This window comes from Somniosus microcephalus, chromosome 4 (genome assembly GCF_052327205.1).
Source record: "Somniosus microcephalus isolate GS21.2 chromosome 4, FLI_Smic_1.0, whole genome shotgun sequence".
NCBI lineage: Eukaryota > Metazoa > Chordata > Chondrichthyes > Squaliformes > Somniosidae > Somniosus > Somniosus microcephalus.
This window is the reverse complement of record NC_140990.1, coordinates 8908973-8934597: the sequence shown is the minus strand read 5'-3', so window position 1 is coordinate 8934597 and position 25625 is coordinate 8908973. Positions and strand designations below refer to the sequence as shown.

Below are 25625 nucleotides of genomic sequence, written 5' to 3'. Positions count from 1 at the left end.
TGAAACCCTCAAACAATAGGGGAATGTCGGGTCTGAATTGTGCCACATAACTGTGCAGCTCGTACTTAAAAACGTGTTGGTTGATGGGACAGGTCCTGTTAGACCCGTAAAGCATGGTAGTTGTGGTGGTAGTGACACAGGAGGCACCACCAAAATCACCTCATACTGGATTCGTACTGGTTTTTCTCACGCTCTGTTACCTACAAAACACAATTATTACAGTCACAGTTAAATTCAGTCTTACAATCATTTCAAGCGACATTACAGTTTCACATCTACTTCCTGATCTTCCAAGTCGAGATCCTTTCTCCCTTCCGTTTTTCAAAATAGCGGCCACGGGATCTTTTACACCCACCTGAGAGGGCAGATGGGGCAGCGGTTTAATGTCGCATCTGAAAGGTGGCACCTCTGACAGAGCAGCTCACCCTCAGTACTGCCCTGGAGTGTCAGCCTAGATTACGTGCTCAAGTCTCCAGAGTGGGACTCAAACCCACGACCTTCTGATTCTAGAGGTGAGAGTGTCACCCACTGAGCCGAGGCTGACCCCTCTTAAACTCCAGCCTAGTTACTGGGGTTATCAGCATCTTCAAACTGCCCCCCCCGACAACCCCCGTAATTGCCATTATTAACACAGAACAGTCCTTCATGTGATTGACAGCAGAATGGGACCAGGGCGCTCAGGTGTGAACTCGCTGGTGTCTCAGCAGGTGAGTTGAAGTGGTGAATCCCTTTTCACACACTGAGCAGGGGAACGGCCTCTCCCCAGTGTGAGTGCGCTGGTGTATCCGAAGAGTGGATGAGTGCGTAAACCTCTTCCCGCAGTGAGAGCAGCTGAACGGCCACTCCCCGGTGTGGGTGAACTGGTGTTTCAGAAGATCGGATGGACTAGTGAATCCCTTTTCACACACTGAGCAGGGGAACGGCCTCTCCCCAGTGTGAGTGTGCTGGTGTCTCAGCAGGTGAGATGGACTGGTGAATCCCTTTTCACACACTGAGCAGGGGAACGGCCTCTTCCCGGTGTGGGTGAACTGGTGTTTCCGAAGATTGGATGAGTGCGTAAACCTCTTCCCGCAGTGAGAGCAGCTGAACGGCCTCTCCCCAGTGTGAGTGCGCTGGTGTCTCAGCAGGTGAGATGGACTGGTGAATCCCTTTTCACACACTGAGCAGGGGAACGGCCTCTTCCCGGTGTGGGTGAACTGGTGTTTCCGAAGATTGGACGAGTGCGTAAACCTCTTCCCACAGTGAGAGCAACTGAATGGCCTCTCCCCGGTGTGGATACGTCGATGCTTCTCCAGGCCTTTGGAGCCTTTGAAACTCTTGTCGCATTCGGAACATTTAAATGGCCTCTCATCAGTGTGAACCAGCTGGTGTTCCCGCAGACTGGAGGGATGAGTGAATCCTTTCCCGCACTCGGAGCAGCTGAATGGCCATTTCACAGGGTGACTGCGTTGATGAGTCTCCAGCTCGTAAAGGCAACTGAATTCCTTCCCGCATTCCCGACATTTGCACGGACTCTTCTTGCTTTGGTTACACTTGTGCCTCCCCAGGCTGCACCTTTGGTTGAATCCACGTCCACACACAAGACACGTGTGCAGTTTGTCTGCACTCTGATTGCTGCTTTCCGCTTCCATATGTCGATGATATTCAGGTCCTGATGAATCGAGTGACTCTGTCAGACCTTCGTGTGAAGTTTGCGTTAAGCTGCCCGTCTGCAATTCCTCCCCTTGCAAGAGACAGTAAAACAGGTTTATATAAGTAATTAATGTAAATACAGGAGAGAAAATAAAGAAAGACTGGCCTTTATACAGCGCCTTTCACGACCAACGGTTTTACAGCCAATTGAAGTGTAGTCGCTGTTGTAATGTGGGAAACACTGCAGCCAATTTGCATGATAAATAATGGCCAGGACACCAGGGATAACTCTCCTGCCCTTCTTCGAAATAATGGGATCTTTTATGTCCACCTGAACGTCTCTTCCAAAAGACGGCCCTCCGACAGTGCAGCACTCCCTCAGTACTGTCCCTACGACAGTGCGGGGCTCCCTCAGTACTGCCCCTCTGACAGTGCGGCGCTCCCTCAATACTGCCCGTCCAACACTGTGGCGCTCCGTCAGTACAGCTCCTCCGACAGTGCGGCGCTCCCTCAGTACTGCCCCTCCGACAGTGCGGCACTCCCTCAGTACTTTCCCTCCGACAGTGCAGCGCTCCCTCAGTACAGCCTCTCCGACAGTGCGGCGCTCCCTCAGTACTGCCCCTCCGACAGTGCGGCGCTCCCTCAGTACTTTCCCTCCGACAGTGCGGCGCTCCCTCAGTACTGCCCCTCCGACAGTGCGGTGCTGCCTCAGTACTGCCCCTCCGACAGTGCGGAGCTCCCTCAGTACTGTCCCTCCGACAGTGCGGTGCTCCCTCAGTACTGCCCCTCCAACAGTGCGGCGCTTCCTGAGTACTGCCCCTCTGACAGTGTGGCGCTCCCTCAGTACTGCCCTTCCGACAGTGTGGCGCTCCCTCAGTACTGCCCCTCCGACAGTGCGGCGCTCCCTCAGTACTGCCCCTCCAACAGTGCGACACTCCCTCAGTACTTTCCCTCCGACAGTGCAGCGCTCCCTCAGTACAGCCCCTCCGACAGTGCGGTGCTCCCTCAGTACTGCCCCTCCGACAGTGCGGAGCTCCCTCAGTACTGTCCCTCTGACAGTGCGGCGCTCCCTCAGTACTGCCCCTCCAACAGTGCGGCGCTTCCTGAGTACTGCCCCTCTGACAGTGTGGCGCTCCCTCAGTACTGCCCCTCCGACAGTGCGGCACTCCCTCAGTACTGCCCCGCCGACAGTGCGGCGCTCCCTCAGTACTGACCCTCCGACAGTGCTGCGCTCCCTCAGTACTGCTCCTCCGACAGTGCGGCGCTCCCTCAGTACTGACCCTCCCACAGTGCGGCGCTCCCTCAGTACTGCCCCTCTGACAGGGCACCGCCCCTCCGACAGGGCGGCGCTCCTTCGGCACTGCCCCGGAGCGTCAGCCTAGGTTTATGTGCTCGAGTCCCTGGAGTGGGGACCTTCAACCCACAACTTTCTGACTGAGAGACGAGGGTGCTCTCAACTGAGCCACTGACTGGCTCTCAAAGTCTTTCACATCCTTGCTAAAGTGCGGTGGCCGGGGGAATTGTCACAGACCCTTTAATCAGAAGAACACACGAGAGGGGGGAGGGAGTCCTTTTAAATATGGAGGGGGTGGGTGTCCCTTTAAATGTGGTGGGGGTGGGTGTCCCTTTCAACGTGGAAGGGGGAGGGAGTCCCTTTGAATGTGGAGAGGGTGAGTGTCCCTTTAAATGTGGAGAGGCGGGGCCGCGCATGCTTATTCGGCCCCACCACCAAACCAGACTGCCAGTGCGCCTGCGCGGGGTCTCCGAGGCGCAGTCGGAAGGCCTGGCCCGGGGAAGAGGCGGAATCAGCGGCCGGGTAAAGTCAAGTGTTGGGGAATCGATTTAAATCGAGGTGAGGGGGGGAGCGGAGAGCGAGATTATAAAGTAAAATAGGAGAATAACCAAAACTGAGAGTCGGGCGGGACCTCCGCGGACACCATACGGAATGGTTGACCCGCGCGGGTGGCGGAGTGAGCCGGAGCAATGTGATTCTGACTGACGGGAGCGCTGACCAATAGGAAGAGGACTGAACTGGGCGGCCTGCTCCTCCAACCAATGGCTGCGCGGCTAGGGAGCGGGACCTCCCTCTCTGGCGCTGAGGCTGGGGCCCGATTGTGACGTCATCACAAGAAGAGCCCATTCAGGGAAGGGACTGCGGCCGCTCAATCCGCTCCGCTCGGTGCCGGGACGGTGCGGTTTGTATTTTCTTTTTATTTATCTCCCCGCCCGCGCTTCTCTCCGCTATATATATATTAAAAAAAAACCCTCCTTAAACTCACTTTCCGCCGGTGATCCGGACTCTCGCGGTTGCCCGGGCCGACCCAGAATCCGAGGCCCTGCGCAGGCGCGGTAGCGGCTGAACTTCGAGAGCGGGGCCCGGCGGCGCATGCGGAGTAGGGGGAGGGGGCGGGGCCTGTTCAGAGGGGGAGGATGATTGACAGGGGCCCAGGGTGTGTGCTGAGCATGCGCGGTGCGGGCCGTGCGCCTGTGGAGCAGGAGAGGGCGGGGCCATGGGGCGCATGCGCGGGGTCAGCTGCAACTTTAGAGTCACAAAGTGACCGAGTGTCTTCAAATCTCTCCCCTCCTCTTCTAATTTCCTGTAAAACCAGTTTATAAAAGTCATCACTGAAAGTACATAGAAGATAGGACCCGGGCCCAGGGCCTGATTGACGGGAGCATCCGACCAATAGGGAGCGAGCGGGGCTGGAGGAGCGAGCCGGCGGCGGGTCCTCCAACCAATCGGGGAGCCCGAGGGGCGGGACTTGCGCTGGCTGATTGGGACAGAGGAGGCCGACGGGAGATTCAATTTAAATGAATTTAATTTCCCGCCTGCTCCAACCGCCCACCCTGCAACGTCACGACGTCGCCGGCGTGCACTGACTGACACTGAGCTCTCCACCAATGAGCGAGGGGAGGCGGAGCCTGGAGGACCGACCGAGGGGCTTTGGTCCTCCAACCAATCGCGGCGGAGGAGGAGGCGGGACCTGGGATTGGCCCGCCGCCATTTTGTAAAGCGGCCTGGTCAGAATCTGTGATCCTGGGAAAGTTTATTTTTAATGTTCCTTTCACATTTTACAGCTCAAACTAATTTTATTTTACAGAAGATACTTGTTTTAAACATAGAAACATAGAAGATAGGAGCAGGAGTAGGCCATTCGGCCCTTCGAGCCTGCTCCGCCATTCAATGCGATCATGGCTGATCATAAAAAAAGCAAATGTAAGAAGTCACACAACACCAGGTTATAGTCCAACAGCTTTATTTGAAATCACAAGCTTTCGGAGCGCTGCTCCTTCAGGTGAAGTGGAGAAATGCATAAAGACACAGCTTATATAGTCAGAGAATCATGTCAGATGTTTACAGGTAACCTTTCCAACTGCCATTTATCACACCTCGGCAGAGAGATAATCACAGCAGTCAAAGGTGTGAATGGCGTCCAAACAGGTCAGTCAGGGAAACATTACATCAAAGAACAATGAGGTGGGGTCACAAGGGGTTAAATATTGCAGATGCTGGGGTCTGTATGAAAAACAAAAAAACAGACAAAAAACATTTTTTTTGGCTGGAAATCACAGCAGGTCCAGCCGCATCTGTGTAGAGAGAACAAGCCAATGTCGACTCGAGTCTGGATGACCCTGCATCAGGTGGGGTTACATGTAGCGTGACATGAACCCAAGATCTCGGTTATCAGTTTCTGCTCGAGTCTGGATGACCCTACATCAGGGAGCACTTCAGCAGTCAAGGACATTCAGCCTCCGATCTTCGGGTAAGCATTCTCCAAGGCGGCCTTCGAGACACACGACAACGCAAAATCGTCGAGCAGAAATTGATAGCCAAGTTCCGCACCCATGAGGACGGCCTCAACCGGGATCTTGGGTTCATGTCACGTTACATGTAACCCCACCTGACGTAGGGTCATCCAGACTCGAGTCGTCATTGGCTTGTTCTCTCCACACAGATGCAGCCGGACCTGCTGTGATTTCCAGCAAAAAAAATGTTTTTTGTCTTTTTTTGTTTTTCATACAGACCCCAGCATCTGCAACATTTGACCCCTTGTGACCCCACCTCATTGTTCTTTGATGTAATGTTTTCCTGACTGACCTGCTTGGACACTATTCACACCTTTGATTGCTGTGATTATCTCTCTGCCGAGGTGTGATAAATGGCAGTTAGAAAGATTACCTGTAAACATCTGACATTATTCTCTGACTATTTCAGCTGTGTTTTATGCATCTCTCCACTTCACCTGATGAAGAAGCAGCGCTCCGAAAGCTTGTGATTTCAAATAAAGCTGTTGGACTATAACCTGGTGTAGTGTGACTTCTTAAATTTGACTGTTCATGGTGTTCCATAGAATGTACAGCACAGAAACAGGCCATTCGGCCCATCTGGTCCATGCCAGTGTTTATGCTCCACATCCACCCTACTTCAATTAATTCGATCAACACATCCTCCCATTCCTTTCTCCCTCATGTGGCTTCCCCATAAATCCATCTGTGCTGTTCACCTCAACCACTCCTTGTGGTAGCGAGTTCCCCATTCTCACCATTCTCTGGGTAAAAAAGTTTCTCCTGAATTCCCTCCTGGATTTATTAGTGACTATTTTAAGTTTGTGGCCTCATAAATATGATGAAATTCTGTTAATCTGACCAGTATGTTGTTGTACTTTGTCTTTTTCTGATGAATTAAACATTACTGAGCCCTTGTACGCGTGTTGAGGGATGACTTTTTTTATGCGTTCATGGGATGTGGGCGTCGCTGGCAAGGCCAGCATTTATTGCCCATCCCTAACTGCCCTCGAGAAGGTGGTGGTGAGCTGTCTTCTTGAACCGCTGCAGTCCGTGTGCTGAAGGTACTCCCACAGTGCTGTTAGGGAGGGAGTTCCAGGACTTTGACCCAGCGATGATGAAGGAATGGCGATATACTTCCAAGTCAGAATGGTGTTTGACTTGGAGGTGGTGGTCATAGAGTTATACAGCACAGAAAGAGGCCCTTCAGCCCATCGTGTCCGCACTGGCCATCAAGTCCTGTCTATTCTAATCCCATTTTCCAGCACTTGGTCCGTAGCCTTGTATGCTATGGCGTTTCAAGTGCTCATCTAAATGCTTCTTGAATGTTGTGAGGGTTCCTGCCTCTACCACCCTTTCAGGCAGTGAGTTCCAGATTCCAACCACCCTCTGGGTGAAAAGGTTTTTCCTCAAATCCCCTCTAAACCTCCTGCCCCTTATCTTGAAACTATGCCCCATGGTTATTGGCCCCTCTACCAAGGGGAAAAGTTCCTTTCTATCTACCCTATCTATGCCCCTCATAATTTTGTACACCTCAATCATGTCCCCCCTCAGCCTTCCCTGCTCTAGGATCCAGGAAGGATGTTTCTGATGGCCGGGGAGTCCAGAACCAGGGGTTGTAGTCTAAGGATAAGGGGTAAGCCATTTAGGACTGAAATGAGGAGGAATTTCTTCACCCAGAGAGTGGTGAACCTGTGGAATTCTCTGCCACAGAGGGCGGTGGAGGCCAGTTCATTAAATATATTCAAGAAAGAATTGGATATATTTCTTGAGGCTAAAGGGATCAAGGGATATGGGGAGAAGGCAGGGACAGGGTACTGAATTTGGATGATCAGCCATGATCTCATTGAATGGTGGAGCAGGCTCGAGGGGCCGAATGGCCTACTCCTCCTATCTTCTATGTTTCTAAGGAAAACAACCCCAGCCTGTCCAGTCTCTCCTCATAGCTGAAGCGCTCCAGCCCAGGTAACATCCTGGTGAATCTCCTCTGCACCCTCTCCAATGCAATCACATCCCTCCTATAGTGTGGTGACCAGAACTGCACACAGTACTCCAGCTGTGGCCTAACCAGCGTTTTGTACAGCTCCATCATAACCTCCCTGCTCTTATATTCTATGCCTCAGCTAATGAAGGCAAGTATCCCATAAGCCTTTTTAACCACCTTATCTCCCTGTCCTGCTGCCCTCAGTGATCTATGTATTCTATCAGGTGTTCCCATGCGCCTGCTGTCCTTGTCCTTCTAGGTAGAAGAGGTCGAGGCTTTGGGAGGTGCTGCCGAAGAAGCCTTGGCGAGTTGCTGCAGTGCATCTTGTAGATGGTACACACTGCAGCCACGGTGCACCGATGGTGGAGGGAGTGGATGTTTAAGGTGGCAGATGGGGTGCCAATCAAGCGGGCTGCTTTGTCCTGGGTGGTGTTGAGCTTCTTGAGTGTTGTTGGAGCTGCACTCATCCAGACCAGTGAAGAGTATTCCATCACACTCCTGACTTGTGCTTTGTAGATGGTGGAAAGTCTTTGGGGAGTCAGGAGGTGAGACACTCGCTGCAGAATTCCCAGCCTCTGACCTGCTCTTGTTGCCACAGTATTTATGTGGCTGGTCCAGTTAAGTTTCTGGTCAATGGTGAACCCCAGGAAGTTGATGGTGGGGGATTCAGCAATGGTAATGCCGTTGAATGTCAAGGGGCGGTGATTAGATGCTCGCTTGTTGGAGATAGTCATTGCCTGGCACTTGTGTGCTGCGAATGTTACCTGCCACTTATCAGCCCAAGCCTGAATGTTGTCCAGGTCTTGTTGCATGCGGGCATGGACTGCTTCATTATCTGAGGAGTGGCAAATGGAACTGAATACTGTGCAGTCACCAGTAAACATCCCCACTTCTGACCTTATGATGGAGGGAAGGTCATTGATGAAGCAGTTGAAGAGGGTTGGGCCGAGGACACTGCCCTGAGGAACTCCTGCAGCGATATCCTGGGGCTGTGATGATTGACCTCCAACCACCACAACCATCTTCCTTTGTGCTCGGTCTGACTCCAGCCAGTGGAGAGTTTCTCCCGATTGTTTAGCATTGAGGTAATAGTGAGAGTAATAAGGGAAGCGAAACAGGACATTAGAAGTAAATGAGAGACAAGGAAAGAAAAACTAAAGATCAAAGTAAGAAAGAGACAAACGAAGGAGATGAGAAGAAAAGAATTTGAGGAGAAAGTGAGTGATGATAAGAAACATTGACATTTCAAAAATGAGACAGGAGGGAAGATAAGTACGAAGAAAGATCTTGGATATGTATCGCACCTTTCACAATTTCAGGACATCTCCAAGCGCTGTGCAGCAATTGCAGGACTTCTGACATCTGGTCATGTAGGAATGTAATGTAGCAGCCAATTAGAGAGAGATGTGGAGAGGAAAGGCAAGAAGAGAAAGAGCAGGAAAGGAAAATATACGGACAAAATCAGGGAGGTCGTTTTTATTTTATTCGTTCATGGGATCTGGGTGTCGCTGGTAATGCCAGCATTTATTGCCCATCCCTAATTGCCCTTGAGAAAGTGGTGGGGAGCCACCTTCTTGAACCGCTGCAGTCTGTGTGGTGAAGGTATTCCCATAGTGCTGTTCGGGGGCGAGTTCCAGGATTTTGACCCAGCGATGATGAAGGATCGGTGATATAGTTCCAAGTCAGGATGGTGTCACATGGAGGGGAACTTAGAGGTGGTGGTGTTCCCATGCACCTGCTGCCCTTGTCCTTCTAGTTGGTAGAGGTAATAGAGTCATAACGGCACAAAAGGAGGCCATTCTGCCCATCGAGTCTGTGCCAGCTCTCTGTATACAATCCAGTCAGTCCCACTCCCCCGCTCTATCCCCGTAGCCCTGCAAGTTTATTTCCCTCAAGTGCCTATCCAGTCTCCCCTTGAAAACATCGAGTGTCTCCGCTTCCACCACTTCCGTCGGCAGCGAGTTCCAGGTCCTCACCACTCGCTGCGTAACAAAGTTTTTCATCACATCCCCCTGTATCTCTTGCCCAAAACCTTAAATCTGTGTCCCCTAGTCCTTGTCCCATCAACTAGTGGGAACAGCCTTTCCCCGTCTAGCCTATCCAAACCTGTCATAATCTTGTACACCTCTATCAAATCACCCCGCAACCTCCTTTGCTCTAATGAAAACAAATCCAGCTTCTCCAACCTGTCCTTGGAGCTAAGATCCCCCATCCCCGGAACCATTCTGGTAAATCTCCTCTGCACCCTCTCAAGGGCCTTCACATCCTTCCTAAAGTGTGGTGACCAGAACTGGATGCAATACTCCAGTTGTGGCCTAACCAGCGCTTTATAAAGGTTCAACATAACCTCTCTACTTTTGTACTCAATACCTCTATTTATGAAGCCCAAGATCCCAAATGCTTTGCTAACCACTCTCAATATGTCCTGCCACCTTCAGGGGCCTATGCACATTAATTCCCAGGTCCCTCTGTCCCTGCACACTCTTTAAAACTGTGCCATTAAGTGTATATTGCCTCTCCCTGTTCCTTCTGCCAAAATGCATCACCTCACACTTCTCTGTATTAAATTCCATCTGCCACTTGTCTGCCCATTCTACTAGCCTTTCTTTGTCCTGTTGCGGTCGATTGGTATCATCCTCACTGTTTACCACACCCCCAAGTTTGGTGTCATCGGCAAATTTAGAAATTCTACTCTGTATTCCAATATCCAGGTCATTTATATATATCAAAAAAAGCAGTGGCCCCAGCACTGACCCTTGGGGATCACCACTGTCTACAATCCTCCAGTTTGAAAAACAGCCATTTACCACAACTCGCTGTTTTCTGTCCTTAAGCCGATTCCTTATCCAAGCTGCCGCTGACCCACCTATTCCATGAGCCTCAATTTTGATATCCAGCCTTCTATGTGGTACCATAGGAACTTTCAAAGTCAATTGGACATGTCATTGAAGAGGACTAGTTTGCAGGTTGTGGGGATAAAGCCGGGGAGTGGGACTAAATTCAACAGCTCTTTCAAAGAGCCGGCACATCACAATGGGCCCAAGAACCTTCTGTGCTGTAAGATTCTATGAACAGTCTGAACTCGCTGGTGTCTCTTCAGGCTGTTAGAGCTTTTAAAGCTCTTCCCAGTCAGAACATTTAAACAGTCTCTCATCAGAGTGAGCACGCTGGTGTGTCAGCAGGTGGGATGAATAAACAAATCCCTTCCCACACACGGAGCAGGTGAACGGACTGTCCACGGTGTGACTGCACCGATGAACATCCGACAGACGGGGAACTGAATCCCTTCCCGCCGTCCCCACCTTTACCCGGTTTCTCCCCGGTGTGACGGTGCACGTGTCTCGCCAGGTCAGGCGATCGGCTGAATCCGTGTCCACACATGGAACACGTGTGCGGTTTGTCCGCGCTGTGATCGCTGCTCTCTCCTTCCGTGTACAAAGGCCGATGATATTCAGGTCCCGATGAATCGAGCGATCTGTCAGATCTTAACGTCAATTCTGCATCTGCCCTGGGAGTGTTTGATGGGACAGTGTAGAGGGAGCTTTACTCTGTATCTAACCTGTGCTGTACCTGTCCTGAGATTGTTTGATGGGACACTGTAGAGGGGGCTTTACTCTGTATCTAACCCGTGCTGTACCTGCCCTGGGAGTGTTTGATGGGACAGTGTAGAGGGAGCTTTACTCTGTATCTAACCCATGCTGTACCTGCCCTGGGAGTGTTTAATGGGACAGTGTAGAGGGAGCTTTACTCTGTATCTAACCCATGCTGTACCTGCCCTCGGAGTGTTTGATGTTGACACCAGGTGCTGAGAATGTTAAAATGTTCCTTTCCCCATAATGACATCCAGAATCTCGATGAGCACAAAACTTCACCCCACGAAATTAGCAGAAGCCCCTCAGCTTCTCTCCTGGACAGTTATTGAGGACAGGGAATGTCTGTAACAAGTCATCAATTGGCTCTCGACTTATCTTAGAAACAAGGACTCAATCGACTGTGTTTCTAACGAAACTGATTTATTGATACAGAATATAAAAATCCAGTCCAGTAATTGGGGTTTTAACATTAACAAGTCCCAGTTGCCTGAATTAACATGGTTCAGTCCTGGATGTGATTAAAGGCATCGGAAACAGTGGAATCGACCCACCGCAGTCACAATGTGGACACTCTGGTGTGTCAGCAGGTGGGATACACCAGGGAATCCCTTTCCACACACTGAGGTTGACTAATGAGCGGGAGTCCCAGGGTTTCGGATACCAGATAATCAAGCTCACAAGAACACAAATTGTCTCTCCAGGCTTTATTAAGAGCGCTGAATAACACAGATCGGGTGATAATTCCCTCAATCTGGAGAATGGAAGTACAGTGGATTCACGCGTGACCTTCTCGAGTCTGTTCCAACTGACAACGGCTTAAGTGGCCTGTTCTTATACACAAGCTTGGTTACCGCTCAGGAAATGGGATTGTTTGGACCCGTCTGTTGACCGCCTCCTGAACTCCTGCTAATTCAGGGAATTTAGTCCATCTGTGACCAGACTATAACCACAAGTCCGTCTGGTTATCACACCTATACGGTCCATGAGGTTATTATTAGATTCACACCCAGACGTTGTGCCTTTAGTTGTCTGGCACTTCATCCCATAACACGGGTACAGGGGCTCAGTAATGTTTCATTCATCAGAAAAAGACAAAGTACAACATCATACTGGGCAGCTTAACAGAATCTCATCATAGTTATGGGGCCATAAATATAAAACTGTTACTAATTAATCCAGTAGTGAATTCAGGAGAAACTTCTTTACCCAGAGAGTGGTAGAATGGGGAACTCACTACCACAGGGAGTAGTTGAGGTGAACAGCATAGATGCATTTAAGGGGAAGCCACGTGAGGGAGAAAGGAATGGGAGGATATGTTGATCGGGTTAATTGAAGTAGGGTGGGTGTGGGGCATAAACACTGGCATGGACCAGTTGGGCCGAATGGCCTGTTTCTGTGCTGTACATTCTATGTAACACCATGAACAGTCAATCGAAGAGAATCATCAGCACAACAATCTTAAAGATTAAACAGCAGTACAAGATTTATAAAACATTCATCCATTCCATGTTCATGTCACCCCAGCTTTCGACAGGGCCCTGCGCTACAGAACAGTGTGAACTCGCTGGTGTCTCAGCAGATTCGAGGACAGAGTGAATCCCTTCCCACACACGGAGCAGGTGAATGACCTCTCCCCAGTGTGAACTCACTGGTGTCGCTTCAGATTCCCGGAGCTTTTAAAGCTCTTCCCACAGTCAGAGCAGTTAAATGGTCTCTCATCAGTGTGAACTCGCTGGTGTGTCACCAGGCTTGATGACTGAGTGAATCCATTCCCACACATGGAGCAGGTGAACGGTCTCTCATCAGTGTGAACTCGCTGGTGTCCGTTCAGATTCCCGGAGCTTTTAAAGCTCTTCCCACAGTCAGAACATGTAAATGGTCTCTGATCGGAGTGAACTCGCTGGTGTTTCTTCAGATCCCCAGAGGTTTTAAAGCTCTTCCCACAGTCAGAACAGTTAAATGGTCTCTCATCAGTGTGAACTTGCTGGTGTTTCAACAGGGTGGATGACTGAGTGAATCCCTTCCCACACACGGAGCAGGTGAACGGCCTCTCCCCAGTGTGAACTTGCTGGTGTCCGTTCAGATTCCTGGAGCTTTTAAAGCTCTTCCCACAGACAGAACATGTAAATGGTCTCTGATCGGAGTGAACTCGCTGGTGTTGCTTCAGTTCCACGGAGCTTTTAAAGCTCTTCCCGCAGACAGGACATGTAAATGGTCTCTCATCAGTGTGAACTCGCTGGTGTGTCAGTAGGTTGAATGACCGAGTGAATCCCTTCCCACACACAGGGCAGGTGAATGGCCTCTTTCCTGCTTTCTCCAGCTGGTGTCCCTTCAGCTCCTGGGACATTTGAAAGCTTGTCCCACAGTCGGAATGTTTCACCGGTCTCTCCCTAGTGTGAACTCGCTGGTGTGCCAGCAGATTCGAGGACCGAATGAATCTCTTCCCACACACGGAGCAGGTGAACAGAATCTCTCCTGCTCTCTCCAGCTGGTGTCTCTTCAGATCCTGGGACCTTTTAAATTTCTTCCCACAGTCAGAACATTTAATCGGTCTCTCATCACTGTGAACAAGCTGGTGTCTCAGGAGGGTGGCAGAATGAATCGATTCAAAAACACGGAGCAGGTCAACGGTCTCTCATTGGCGTGGACAAGCTGCTGTCTCAGCAGCACGGAGGGTGCAATTAATCCCGTCCCACACATGGAGCGGGTTAAAGGTCTCTCCCTCGTGTGATCTTGCTGGTGTATCATTGGAGCGGATGACTGAGTGAATCCCTTCTGGAACACGGGGCCGGTGAACGGGCTCTCCCCAATGTGTAGCCACTGGTGTCGCTTCAGGTGCTTGTAGATCTTGAAGCTCTTCCCACACTCAGAACATTTAAAAGGTCTCTCATCAGTGTGAACTCGCTGGTTCACTGATGTGCCAGCAGATTGGAGGACCGATTGCATCAGGTCCTGAGGAATCCTGTAACTCTGTCAGATCTTGACGTGATGTTTGGTCTCAGCCTCCTGTCTGTAAAGGCTCCACTTCTAAAACCCTGTGAAAGGAGTGTAGAAAGGGGTAAGAGGGAGAACGTGGTCTCCATTTTATTTATATAATCATTCATAGAAACATAGAAGATAGGAGCAGGAGTCGGCCATTCTGCCCCTCGAGCCTGCTCCGCCATTCAATTGATCCCTTTAGCCTTCACGGGATGTGGGCGTCGCCGGCAACACCAGCATTTATTGCCCATCCCTAGTTGCCCTTGAGAAGGTGGTGGCGGGCCGTCGCCTTGAACCGCTGCAGTCCGTGTGGTGAAGGTGCTCCCACAGTGCGGTTACACTTCTTTACAGTGGTTTGGTACAACTGAGGGGCTTGCTAGGCCACTTCAGAGGGCAGTGAAGAGACAACCACATTGCTGTGAGTGTGAAGTCACATATAAGCCAGTCAGATTAGTGAACCAGATGGGTTTTTAACGACGGTTTCATGGTCACCATTACCAGCCTTTTAATTCCAGATTTATTTAATTAACTGAATTTAAGTTCTGCAGCTGCCGTGCTGGGATTACATAGAAACATAGAAGATAGGAGCTGGAGTAGGCCATTCGGCCCCTCGAGCCTGCTCCGCCATTCAATGAGATCATGGCTGATCATCCAAATTCAGTACCCTGTCCCTGCTTTCTCCCCATATCCCTTGATCCCTTTAGCCTTAAAAAATATATCTAACTCCTTCTTGAATATATTTAATGAATTGTTAAATATATTCAAGAAGGAGTTAGATATAGTTCTCACTTGAACTCACTTCTCCAGATCACTAGTCCAGGCCTCTGGATAACTAGTCCAGTAACATAACCACTATGGTACGGTACCTGTACTCATGTCCCCCTTTCCCAGCCCAGGGGCAGTGAAGCTGATTTTCAGGCCCCAGCTGCTGCACAGGTTGGTTGAAAGGATCAACAGTAATGGCGGCTACAATACCCACAAGCCCCCGCGCTCCAGAAAGCGTCCTGGCCGCCGCGCTGAGTTGTGGCTGACCCCGCGCATGCGCAACATGGCCCAGCCCTCTCCTGCTCCACAGGCGCCCGGCCCGCACCGCGCATGCTCAGCACACACCCTGGGCCCCTGTCAATCATCCTCCCCCGCGCCTGTGCGCTGGGCCCGAGCTCCAGGCTGTCGCGCGGGGCTTTCTTTGTAAAGTCGGTGTTGGTGAAGAGCCGCAATCAGTGAGGGAAAGTGAGGTTTCCCCCAGATCCGATTGAGATCAGAGGAGGGGAGAGAATAAAGGGGAATCCAAGCCTGAGAATCCGAGGGCTCCGCAGGCACTGAATGGAGCGACTTCACTCGGGCGGAGCCGGAGAGCGCCTCAGGGGCACGTGACAGCGGGCAGCAGGCGTGATTGACGTGTCCGCCGACCATTAGGGAGACAGATCCTGGGATCAATGGGCGGGCGGCGGGTGACGCGCTCTGGGACGTCTTGACGTCATAAAAGGTGCAGACGTCATGATGTCAATAGAACGTGTTCTGCTGATTGGTCCATATCAATGAGTTGGTCTTGAATGTAGGGGGTATGATTAAGAAGTTTGCAGATGATGCAAAAGTTGGCCGTGTGGTTGATAATGAAGAAGAAAGCTGCAGACTGCAGGAAGATATCAATGGACTGGTCAGGTGGGCAGAACAGTGGCAAATGGAATTCAATCTGGAGAAGTGTGAGGTAATGCATTTGGGGAGGGCTAACAAGGCAAGGGAATACACTATAAATGGTAGGACACTGAGAAGTGTAGAGGATCAGAGGGACCTTGGAGTGCATGTCCACAGATCCCTGAAGGTAGCAGGACAGGTAGATAAGGTGGTTAAGAAGGCACACGGGATACTTGCCTTTATTAGCCGAGGCATAGAATATAAGAGCAGGGAGGTTATGCTTGAACTGTATAAAACACTAGTTAGGTCACAGCTAGAACACTGCGTGCAGTTCTGGTCACCACATTACAGGAAGGATGTGATTGTACTAGAGAGGGTGCAGAGGAGATTTATGAGGATGTTGCCTGGGCTGGGGAATTTTAGCTATGAGGAAAGATTGGATAGGCTGGGGTTGTTTTCTTTGGAACGGAGGAGGCTGAGGGGAGACCTGATTGAGGTGTATAAAATTATGTGGGGCCTAGATAGAGTGGATAGGAAGGACCTATTTCCCTTAGCAGAGAGGTCAATAACCAGGGGGCATAGATTTAAAGTAATTGGTCAGAAGTTTAGAGGGGATTTGAGGAGAATGTTTTTCACCCAGAGGGTGGTGGGGGTCTGGAACTCACTGCCTGACAGGGTGGTAGAGGCAGAGACTCTCATCACATTTAAAAAGTACTTGGATATACACTTGAAGTGCCGTAACCTACAAGGCTACGGACCAAGTGCTGGAAAGTGGGATTAGGGTGGATAGCTTTGTCGGTCGGCACGGACAAGATGGGCCGAATGGCCTCCTTCTGTGCTGTAAATGTCTATGATTCTATCAGTGAGGGAGTCTGGGGGTCAAGGTTGACTGACATTCGGTGCTGACCCTTGACCTCCCTTTCCCTCGCTCCCCAGGATAGGTTGCACATTCCAGCTGCACACTGTGGGGGTGCTCAGCTGATCCCGGCCTGGGATGCAGTTGGGGAGACTGCAGTTAGCCTCAGTGCCCTGGGCTCCTGCTACTGATCACTGTCCAGTCACCCCGGCAGCAAAGGCCGAGTCTGCAAAGGGGGCTTGATTTTGTCTGTGATGCCCCCAAGGTTGAATAGGCTGCCAACAATCCCTGCACACCCTCACACATTGGTCACTCGGAGGGGCACTAGAAGGCAACCAGTGACTGTGGGACTGTATCCCAGCAGATACCCACCCTTCACAATAGAGCGAGGGAAACTTGAATGACAGTTTAAAAACCTAAAAAGGGCCAGGGGAGTTCACCCTATGTCCTGGGACCAATATTTATCGCTCACCCAACATCACCAATACAGATTATCTGGTCATTATCACATTGCTATCTGTGTGAGCTTGGTGTGAGTGAATTCCACAGGTTCACCACTCTCTGGGTGAAGAAATTCCTCCTCATCTCTGTCCTAAATGGCTTACCCCTTATCTTTAGACTGTGACCCCTGGTTCTGGACTCCCCCATCATCGGGAACATCCTTGCTGCATCCAGTCTGTCCAGTCCTGTTAGAATTTTATAAGTTTCAATGAGATCCCCTCTCATTCTTCTAAACTCCAGCGAGTATAAGCCCAATCAACCCAATCTCTCCTCATACATCATTCCTGCCATCCCAGGTATCAGTCTGGTGAATCTTCGCTGCACTCCCTCCATGGCAAAACATCCTTCCTCAGAAAAGGCGACCAAAACTGCACACAATACTCAAGATGTGGTCTCCAAGGCCCTGTACAACTGCAGCAAGACATCCTTGTTCTTGTGCTCGAACCCTCTCGCTACGAAGGCCAACATACCATTTGCCTTCTTCACCGCCTGCTGCACCTGCATGCTTACCTTCAGCGACTGGTGCACAAGGATGCCCAGGTCTCGTTGCAATTCCCCTTCTCCCAATCTATTGCCATTCAGATAATAATCTGCCTTCCTGTTTTTGACACCAAAGTGGATAACCTCGCATTTATCCACGTTATATTGCATCTGCCATGTTTCTGCCCAATAACCCAACCTGTCCAAATCATACTGGAGTTTCTCGTAATCCTCCTCACAGCACACACGCCCACCCATCTTTGTGTCGTCTGCAAACTTGGAGATATTACATCTAGTTCCCTCGTCCAGATCATTAATATATATTGTGAATAGCTGGGGTCCGAGCACAGATCCCTGCGGTACCCCACTAGTCACTGCCTGCCACTCGGAAAAAGAGCCATTTATTCCAACTCTTCGCTTCCTGTCTGCCAACCAGTTCTCTATCCAAGTCAATACCTTGCTCCCAATCCCATTTGCCTTAACTTTACACGCTAATCTCTTATGCGGGACCTTATCGAAAGCCTTTTGAAAATCCAAATACACCACATCCACTGCCCCTCCGACAGTGCGGCACTCCCTCAGTACTGCCCCTCCGACAGTGCATCGCTCCCTCAGTACTGCCCCTCCGACAGTGTGGTGCTCCCTCAGTACTGCCCCTCCGACAGTGCGGAGCTCCCTCAGTACTGACCCTCCGACAGTGCGGCGCTCCCTCAGTACTGCCCCTCCGACAGTGCGGCGCTCCCTCAGTACTGCCCCTCCAACAGTGCAGCGTTCCCTCAGCACCGCACTGGAGTGTCAGCCTCGCTTTATATGCTCAAGTCTCTGGAGCGGGATTTGAACCCACAACCTTCTGACTCTGCTATCCACTGAGCCACAGCTGACTCCAGTCTTTTACACAGTTTCATCATAACTTCCTTGCTTTTTGCACTCTACGCCTCTTCTAAAGCAGGGGAGTTATGATGAATTGTTAAACAGTTTTTTGCAGAGTGACCAAGGCTGTGTGTAGGAAACAATTGTGCATTTGAAAGAATCACAGAATCTACAGTGCAGATAGAGGCCATTTCGGCCCATCGAGCCTGCACCGACACATCTCCCACCCTATCCCCGTAACCCCATGTATTTAATCCCCTAACACTAAGGGTCAATTTATCATAGCCAAATCAACCTAACCTGCACATCTTTGGACTGTGGGAGGAAACCGGAGCACCCGGAGGAAACGCACGCAGACACAGGGAGAATATGCAAACTCCACACAGACAGTCGCCCGAGGCCAGATTTGAACCCGGGTCCCTGGCGCTGTGAGGCAACAGTGCTAACCACTATGTCACCGTGCCCCCCTTGTATTGTGAAGCTTGTGCCCCTCTCCCAGATTCCAGCCCCAGCTCTGTGCTGACTGAGCTGCTCTCACCTGGGGACAGCGCGTCACAATCGGCCCCAGCGCACCTGAGCTGGAGAGGAGGCCCCGCCATTAGTTGGAGGACCAGGCCCGCCCTCGTCCTATTGGTCAGAGCTCCCGTCAGTCACAGGCCGGTGCCAGGCCTCCATCCACCTGAATGGGCCTCTTCCTGTGATGACGTCACAATCGGGCTCCAGCCTACCAGCGCCGGGGAGGGAAGGTCCTGCCCCCCAGCCGCGCCGCCATTGGCTGGAGGACCAGGCCGCCCAGTTCAGTCCTCCCAGCTCAGCCCTCTTCCTATTGGTCAGAGCTCCCGTCAATCAGAATCACATTGCTCCAGCTCACTCCGCCACCCCGCGCGGTTCAATCCGCTCCGTTCGGCGTCTGCGGAGGTGCCGCCCGCCCGACTCTCAGGTTTGGTTTTTCTCGTATTTTACTTTATAATCTCGCTCTCCCTCCCTCACCTCACCTCGATTTAAATCGATCCCCCAACACTTGACTTTACCCAGCCCGCTGATTCCGCCTCTTCCCCGGGCCCGGCCTTCGGTCTGTTTCCCGGAGGCCCCGCGCAGGCGCACCGGCAGCCTCGTGTTGCGCCTGCCCGCGCTGTGATTGGTGCAGGGGAAGGCAAGTGGGCGTGTCCCGCCCCCGTGCCCACGTGGGGGAGACAAAGGCTGGCTGGAGCGCATGCGCAGCCCGACTCGCACCGTTGGGACGCTTTTCAAATGTTTTATTTCCGAAACAAATTGAAAACACTCATTAATTCCCCCAACCTCCTCCCCTCGTAAGTGCGATTATTATTATTCTTGTTTTTCCTCATTTGTGTGAGCTGTCTATTTTTTACCTTGCGGTGGCGTGCGCCGATCCAACCGACCCCTGGGCGTTGCGTGCTGGCGTCAGCGCGTAATCGGTGGGCGGGGAGTGTGATTGACGCGAGGCGCCCGCCAATCAGGAGCGGGGAAAACGCTGGGAGGACCGGGCGGGCTGACGGTACTCCAACCAATGGCGGCGCGGGAGGGAGGGGGCGGGACCTCGGTGGGCTGCAGGCCGCTTTCCTGCTTTCATTGTCTGCAGGAGCTGTTAAAGGGGAGGAGGGGGTGGAAAAAAACCAGCTTGTGAGTGTTTGTTCCTTTGCATTACCTTTATTGCAAGGCTATTCATCAACTGCATTCATTTAAAAATAAGTGAACCGTTTCTCTTTTTGACTTTTATCCAGAACAAAGAGCCCTGGTGCTGTGAACATTTTGGTGGGCAACGTCAACTCAAATTTCTCTCCACGGATGTTGCCTGACCTGCTGAGTTTTTCCAGCATTTTCTGTTGTTATTTCGGATTTCCAACATCTGCAGTATTTTGCTATCGTTCCAGCATTCTTCCTCCTCTCTCTCTCTTGTGAGTATTTGTGGTGGGTGAGGGGGTGGGGTGAGTCAAAGGGGACTGCGGCCCCTTTTCAACAAAAACAATTGCTTGGCCATTTAAAGGGGAATGGGTGCCCCCCCAGGTATTTAAAGGGGCAGTGCCTCTCTCTGTGTCATGTACGAGCAGGGAGGTTCTGCTTGAACTGTACAAAACAGCAGTTACGCCACCGGCTAGAGTGCTGCGTGCAGTTCTGGTCGCCCCATATTGCAGGAAAGATGTGACTGCTCGACACAGGAGATTTACGAGGATGTTGCCAGGACTAGAGAATTTCAGCTACAAGGAAAGATTGAATACATAGAAACATAGAAGATAATCTACATCCTAGGGTACTTAAGGAAGTGGCCCTAGAAATAGTAGATGCATTGCTGGTCATCTTCCAAAATTCTATAGACTCTGGAACAGTACCCATGGATTGGAGGGTAGCTAATGTTACCCCACTGTTCAAAAAAGGTGGTACAGAGAAAACGGGGACTTACAGACCGGTAAGCCTGACATCGGTAGTGGGGAAAATGCTAGAGTCCATTATAAAAGATGTAATAGCAGAGCACTTGGAAAACAGTGACCGGATCGGACAAAGTCAACATGGATTTACAAAAGGTAAATTGTACTTGACTAATCTACTGGAATTTTTTGAGGATGTAACTGGTAAAATAGATAGGGGAGAACCAGTGGATGTGGTGTATTTGGACTTTCAAAAGGCTTTCGATAAGGTCCCGCATAAGAGATTAGCATGTAAAGTTAAGGCACATGGGATTGGGGGCAAGGTATTGACTTGGATAGAGAACTGGTTGGCAGACAGAAAGCAAAGAGTTGGAATAAACGGGTCTTTTTCCGAGTGGCAGGCAGTGACTAGTGGGGTACCGCAGGGATCGGTCCTTGGACCCCAGCTATTCACAATATATATTAATGATCTAGACGAGGGAACTAGATGTAATATCTCCAAATTTACAGACGACACAAAGCTGGATGGGTGTGTGAGCTGTGAGGAGGATGCTGAGCAACTCCAGTATGATTTGGACAGGTTGGGTGATTGGGCAGATGCAGTATAACGTGGATAAATGCGAGGTTATCCACTTTGGTGGCAAAAACAGGAAGGCAGATTATTATCTTAATGTAGGAAAACGTCCCAAGGCGCTGCACAGGAGTATTGTAAGACATTGAAAAATGTGACCCCGAGCCACAGAAGGAGAAATTAGTGCAGATGGCCAAAAGCTTGGTGACAGAGGTGGGTTTTGATCAGCCATGATCTCATTGAATGGCGGAGCAGGCTCGAGGGGCCGAATGGCCGACTCCTGCTCCTATTTTCTATGAAAGAGAGGCGGAGAGGTTCAGGGAGGGTATTACAGAGCTTAGGGCCGAGGCAACAGAAGACACGGCCACTGATGGTGCAGCGATTATAATCAGGGATGCTCAAGAGGGCAGAATTGGAGGAACGCAGGTGTCTCGGGGGGGAGGAGGTTGTTTTCTTTGGAACCGAGGAGGCTGAGGGGAGACCTGATTGAGGTGTATAAAATTCTGAGGGGCCGAGATAGGAAGGACCTATTTCCCTTGGCAGAGGGGTCCACAACCAGGGGGTGTAGATTTAAAGTAATTGGTCGGAAGTTTAGAGGGGAGTTGAGGAGAAATGTTTTCACCCAGTGGGTGGTGGGGGTCTGGAACTCACTGCCTGACAGGGTGGTAGAGGCAGAGACTCTCATCACATTTTAAAAAGTACTTGGATGTGCACTTGAAGTGCCGTAACCTACAAGGCCACGGACCAAGTGCTGGAAAGTGGGATTAGTGTGGATAGCACTTAATCGGCCGGCACGGACAAGATGGGCCGAATGGCCTCCTTCTGTGCCGTTATTTTTCTGTGATTCTATCGCAGGGGGCGGGTGGTTGTGAGGCTGAAGGGAATAACTAAGATAGGGAGGGGCGAGGCCATGGAGGGATTTGAAAACAAGGATGAGAATTTTGAAATCGAAACATTGCTTAACCAGGAGCCAATGTAGGTCAGCGAGCACAGGGGTGATGGGTGAATGGGACTCGGCGTTGAGTTACGACACAGGTAGTTTTGGATCACCTCAAGTTTACATAGGGTAGAATGTGGGAGGCCAGCCAGGAGTGCGTTGGAATAGTCGAGTCTCGAGGTAACAAAGGGCTGGGGGAGGGTTTCAGCAGCGGATGAGCTGAGGCAGGGGCGGAGACGGGCGATGTTACCGAGGTGGAAATAGGCGGTCTTAGTTATGCTGCGGATATGTGTTCGGAAGCTCATTTCAGGGTCAAATGTGACAGCAAGGTTGCAAATAGTCTGGTTCAGCCTCAGAGAGATGTTAGGGAGAGGGATGGAGTCAGTGGCTAGGGAACAGAGTTTGTGGCAGGGACCAAAAACAATTGCTTCAGTCTTCCCAATATTTAATTGGAGAAAATTTCTGCTCACCCAGAACCGGATTAGAGATCGTGGAGGGGTCGAGAGAAGTGGTGGTGAGGTAGAGCTGGGTGTCGTCAGCGTACATGTGGAAACTGACGCTGTGTTTTCAGAAGTCGCCAAGGGGCAGCATTTCGATGAGAAATAGGAGGGGCCCAAGGATAGATCCTTGGGGGACACCAGAGGTAATGATGCAGGAGTGGGAAGAGAAGCCATTGCAGGTGATTCTGTGGCTACGATTAGATAGATAAGAATGGAACCAGGCGAGTGCAGTCCCACCCAGCTGGACGATGGTGGAGAGACATTGGAGAAGGATGGAGTGGTCAACCGTGTCAAAGACTGCAGACAAGTCACGAAGGACGAGGAGGGATAGTTTACCTTAGTCACAGTCACAAAGGATGTCATTTGATGAGACTTTGATGAGACTTGATTTGACTTCAGGGCCAAGTCAGTGAGATTGGGCTGTTTCTGGCCCGTTGGTTATTATGGGCATGGCTGGACACCAGTGGGACCGGCTCTGCCCTGTTTGTTCTTTGAGGCAAAATTAGCCAAAAGAAATTCCTGCTTCGCCCCTTACCCTTTCTACACTCCTTTTACAGAGTTTTAGAAGTGGAGCATTTACAGACAGAAAGCTCAAACCAAACATCACCTCAAATTCTGACAGAGTTACGTGATTCATCAGGACCTGATTCAGTCGCTCCTTGAATCTGCTGGCACCCCCGTGAGTTCACACTGATGAGAGACCTTTTAAATGTTCTGAAAGAGCTTCAAAATCTACAAATACCTGAAGCGACACCAGTGGCTACACACTGGGGGAAACCCGGGCCCCGTGTGTGGGAAGGGATTCACTCAGCCATCCGCTCCGATGATAGAACAGCAAGTTCACACTAGGGAGAGACCTTTAACCCGCTCCGTGTGTGGCAGGGATTAATTGCACCCTCCGTGCTGCTGAGACACCAGCTTGTCCACACCGATGAGACCGTTGACCTGCTCCGTGTTTTTGAAGCGATTCTCTCATTCTGCCACCCTCCTGAGACACCAGCTTGTTCATATTAAATGTTCTGACTGTGGGAAGAGATTTAAAAGGTCCCAGGAGCTGAAGAGACACCAGCTGGAGAGAGCAGGAGAGATTCTGTTCACCTGCTCCGTGTGTGGGAAGAGATTCACTCGGTCCTCGAATCTGCTGGCACACCAGCGAGTTCACACTGGGGAGAGGTCGGTGAAACATTCCGACTGTGGGACAAGCTTTCAAATGTCCCAGGAGCTGAAGGAACACCAGCTGGAGAGAGCAGGAAAGAGACCGTTCACCTGCTCCGTGTGTGGGAAGGGATTCATTCGGTCAGCCCACCTGCTGACACACCAGCAAGTTCACACTGATGAGAGACCATTTAAATGTTCTGACTGTGGGAAGAGCTTTAAAAGCTCCAGGGAGCTGAAGCAACACCAGCGAGTTCACACTGATGAGAGACCATTTACATGTTCTGTTTGTGGGAAGAGCTTCAAAACCTTTGGGGAGCTGAAGAGACACCAGCGAGTTCACTCCGATCAGAGACCATTTACATGTTCTGTTTGTGGGAAGAGCTTTAAAACCTCTTGGGGGCTGACGGAACACCAGCGAGTTCACACTGATGAGAGACCATTTACATGTTCTGTCTGTGGGATGAGCTTTAAAAGCGCTGGGGATCTGAGCGGACACCAGCGAGTTCACACTGGGGAGAGACCGTTCACCTGCTCCGTGTGTGGGAAGGGGTTCATTCGGTCAGCCCACCTGCTGACACACCAGAAAGTTCACACTGATGAGAGACCATTTAAATGTTCTGACTGTGGGAAGAGCTTTAAAAGCTCCAGGGAGCTGAAGAGACACCAGCTGGAGAGAGAAGGAAAGAGACTGTTTACCTGCTCTGTGTGTGGCAAAGGATTCACTCGGTCATCCCACCTACTGACACACCAGCGAGTTCACATTGATGAGAGACCATTTAAATGTTCTGACTGTGGGAAGAGCTTTAAAACCTCTGGGGAGCTGAAGCAACACCAGCGAGTTCACACTGATGAGAGACCATTTACATGTTCTGTTTGTGGGAAGAGCTTTAAAACCTTTGGGGATCTGAAGAGACACCAGCGAGTTCACTCCGATCAGAGACCATTTACATGTTCTGTCTGGGATGAGCTTTAAAAGCGCTGGGGTTCTGAGCGGACACCAGCGAGTTCACACTGGGGAGAGACCGTTCACCTGCTCCGTCTGTGGGAAGGGATTCACTCGGTCATCCCACCTACTGACACACCAGCGAGTTCACACTGTTCTGTAGCCGCAGGGCCCTGTAGACAGCTAGGGTTACATGAACATGGAACGGATGAATGTTTTATAAATTCTTGTACTATTGTTTAATCTTTAAGACTGTTGTGCTGATGATTCCCTTTGACTGTTCATGGTGTTACATAGAATGTACAGCACAGAAACAGGCCATTCGGCCCAACTGGTCCATGCCAGTGTTTATGCCCCACACCCACCCTACTTCAATTAACCCGATCAACACATCCTCCCATTCCTTTCTCCCTCATGTGGTTTCCCCATAAATGTATCTATGCTGGTCACCACAACCACTCCTTGTGGTAGTGAGTTCCCCATTCTCACCATTCTCTGGGTGAAGAAGTTTCTCCTGAATTCCCTCCTGGATTTGTTAGTGACTTTTATATTTATAGCCCCATAAATATGGATGAGATTCTGTTAAGCTGACCAGTATGTTGTTGTACTTTGTCTTTTTCTGATGAATGAAACATTACTGAGCCCCTGTACCCGTGTTATGGGATGAAGTGCCAGACAAGTGAAGGCACAACGTCTGGGTGTGAATCTGATAATAACCTCACGGACCGTGTAGGTGTGATAACCAGACGGGCTTGTGGTTATAGTCTGGTCACAGATGGACTAAATTCCCTGAATTAGCAGGAGTTCAGGAGGGGG

General features: G+C 50.8%; 1 protein-coding gene across 2 annotated transcripts; it reads left to right on the top strand.

Moving 5' to 3' along the window:
* Positions 1 to 3394: 3394 nt before the first annotated feature.
* On the top strand, positions 3395 to 24839 carry LOC147118253 (uncharacterized). Of its 2 annotated transcripts, none has more exons than XM_085984340.1 (3): positions 3395 to 3484; positions 20059 to 20232; positions 23266 to 24839. In XM_085984340.1, the coding sequence occupies exon 3, from the start codon at positions 23640 to 23642 to the stop codon at positions 24837 to 24839; it is 1200 nt and encodes a 399-aa protein (XP_085840466.1). In that variant the 5' UTR covers positions 3395 to 3484; positions 20059 to 20232; positions 23266 to 23639. The 2 variants fall into 2 exon arrangements, with proteins under 2 accessions (XP_085840466.1, XP_085840465.1); XM_085984339.1 differs by having other exon boundaries at positions 3395 to 3822.
* The last annotated feature ends 786 nt before the right edge of the window (positions 24840 to 25625 follow it).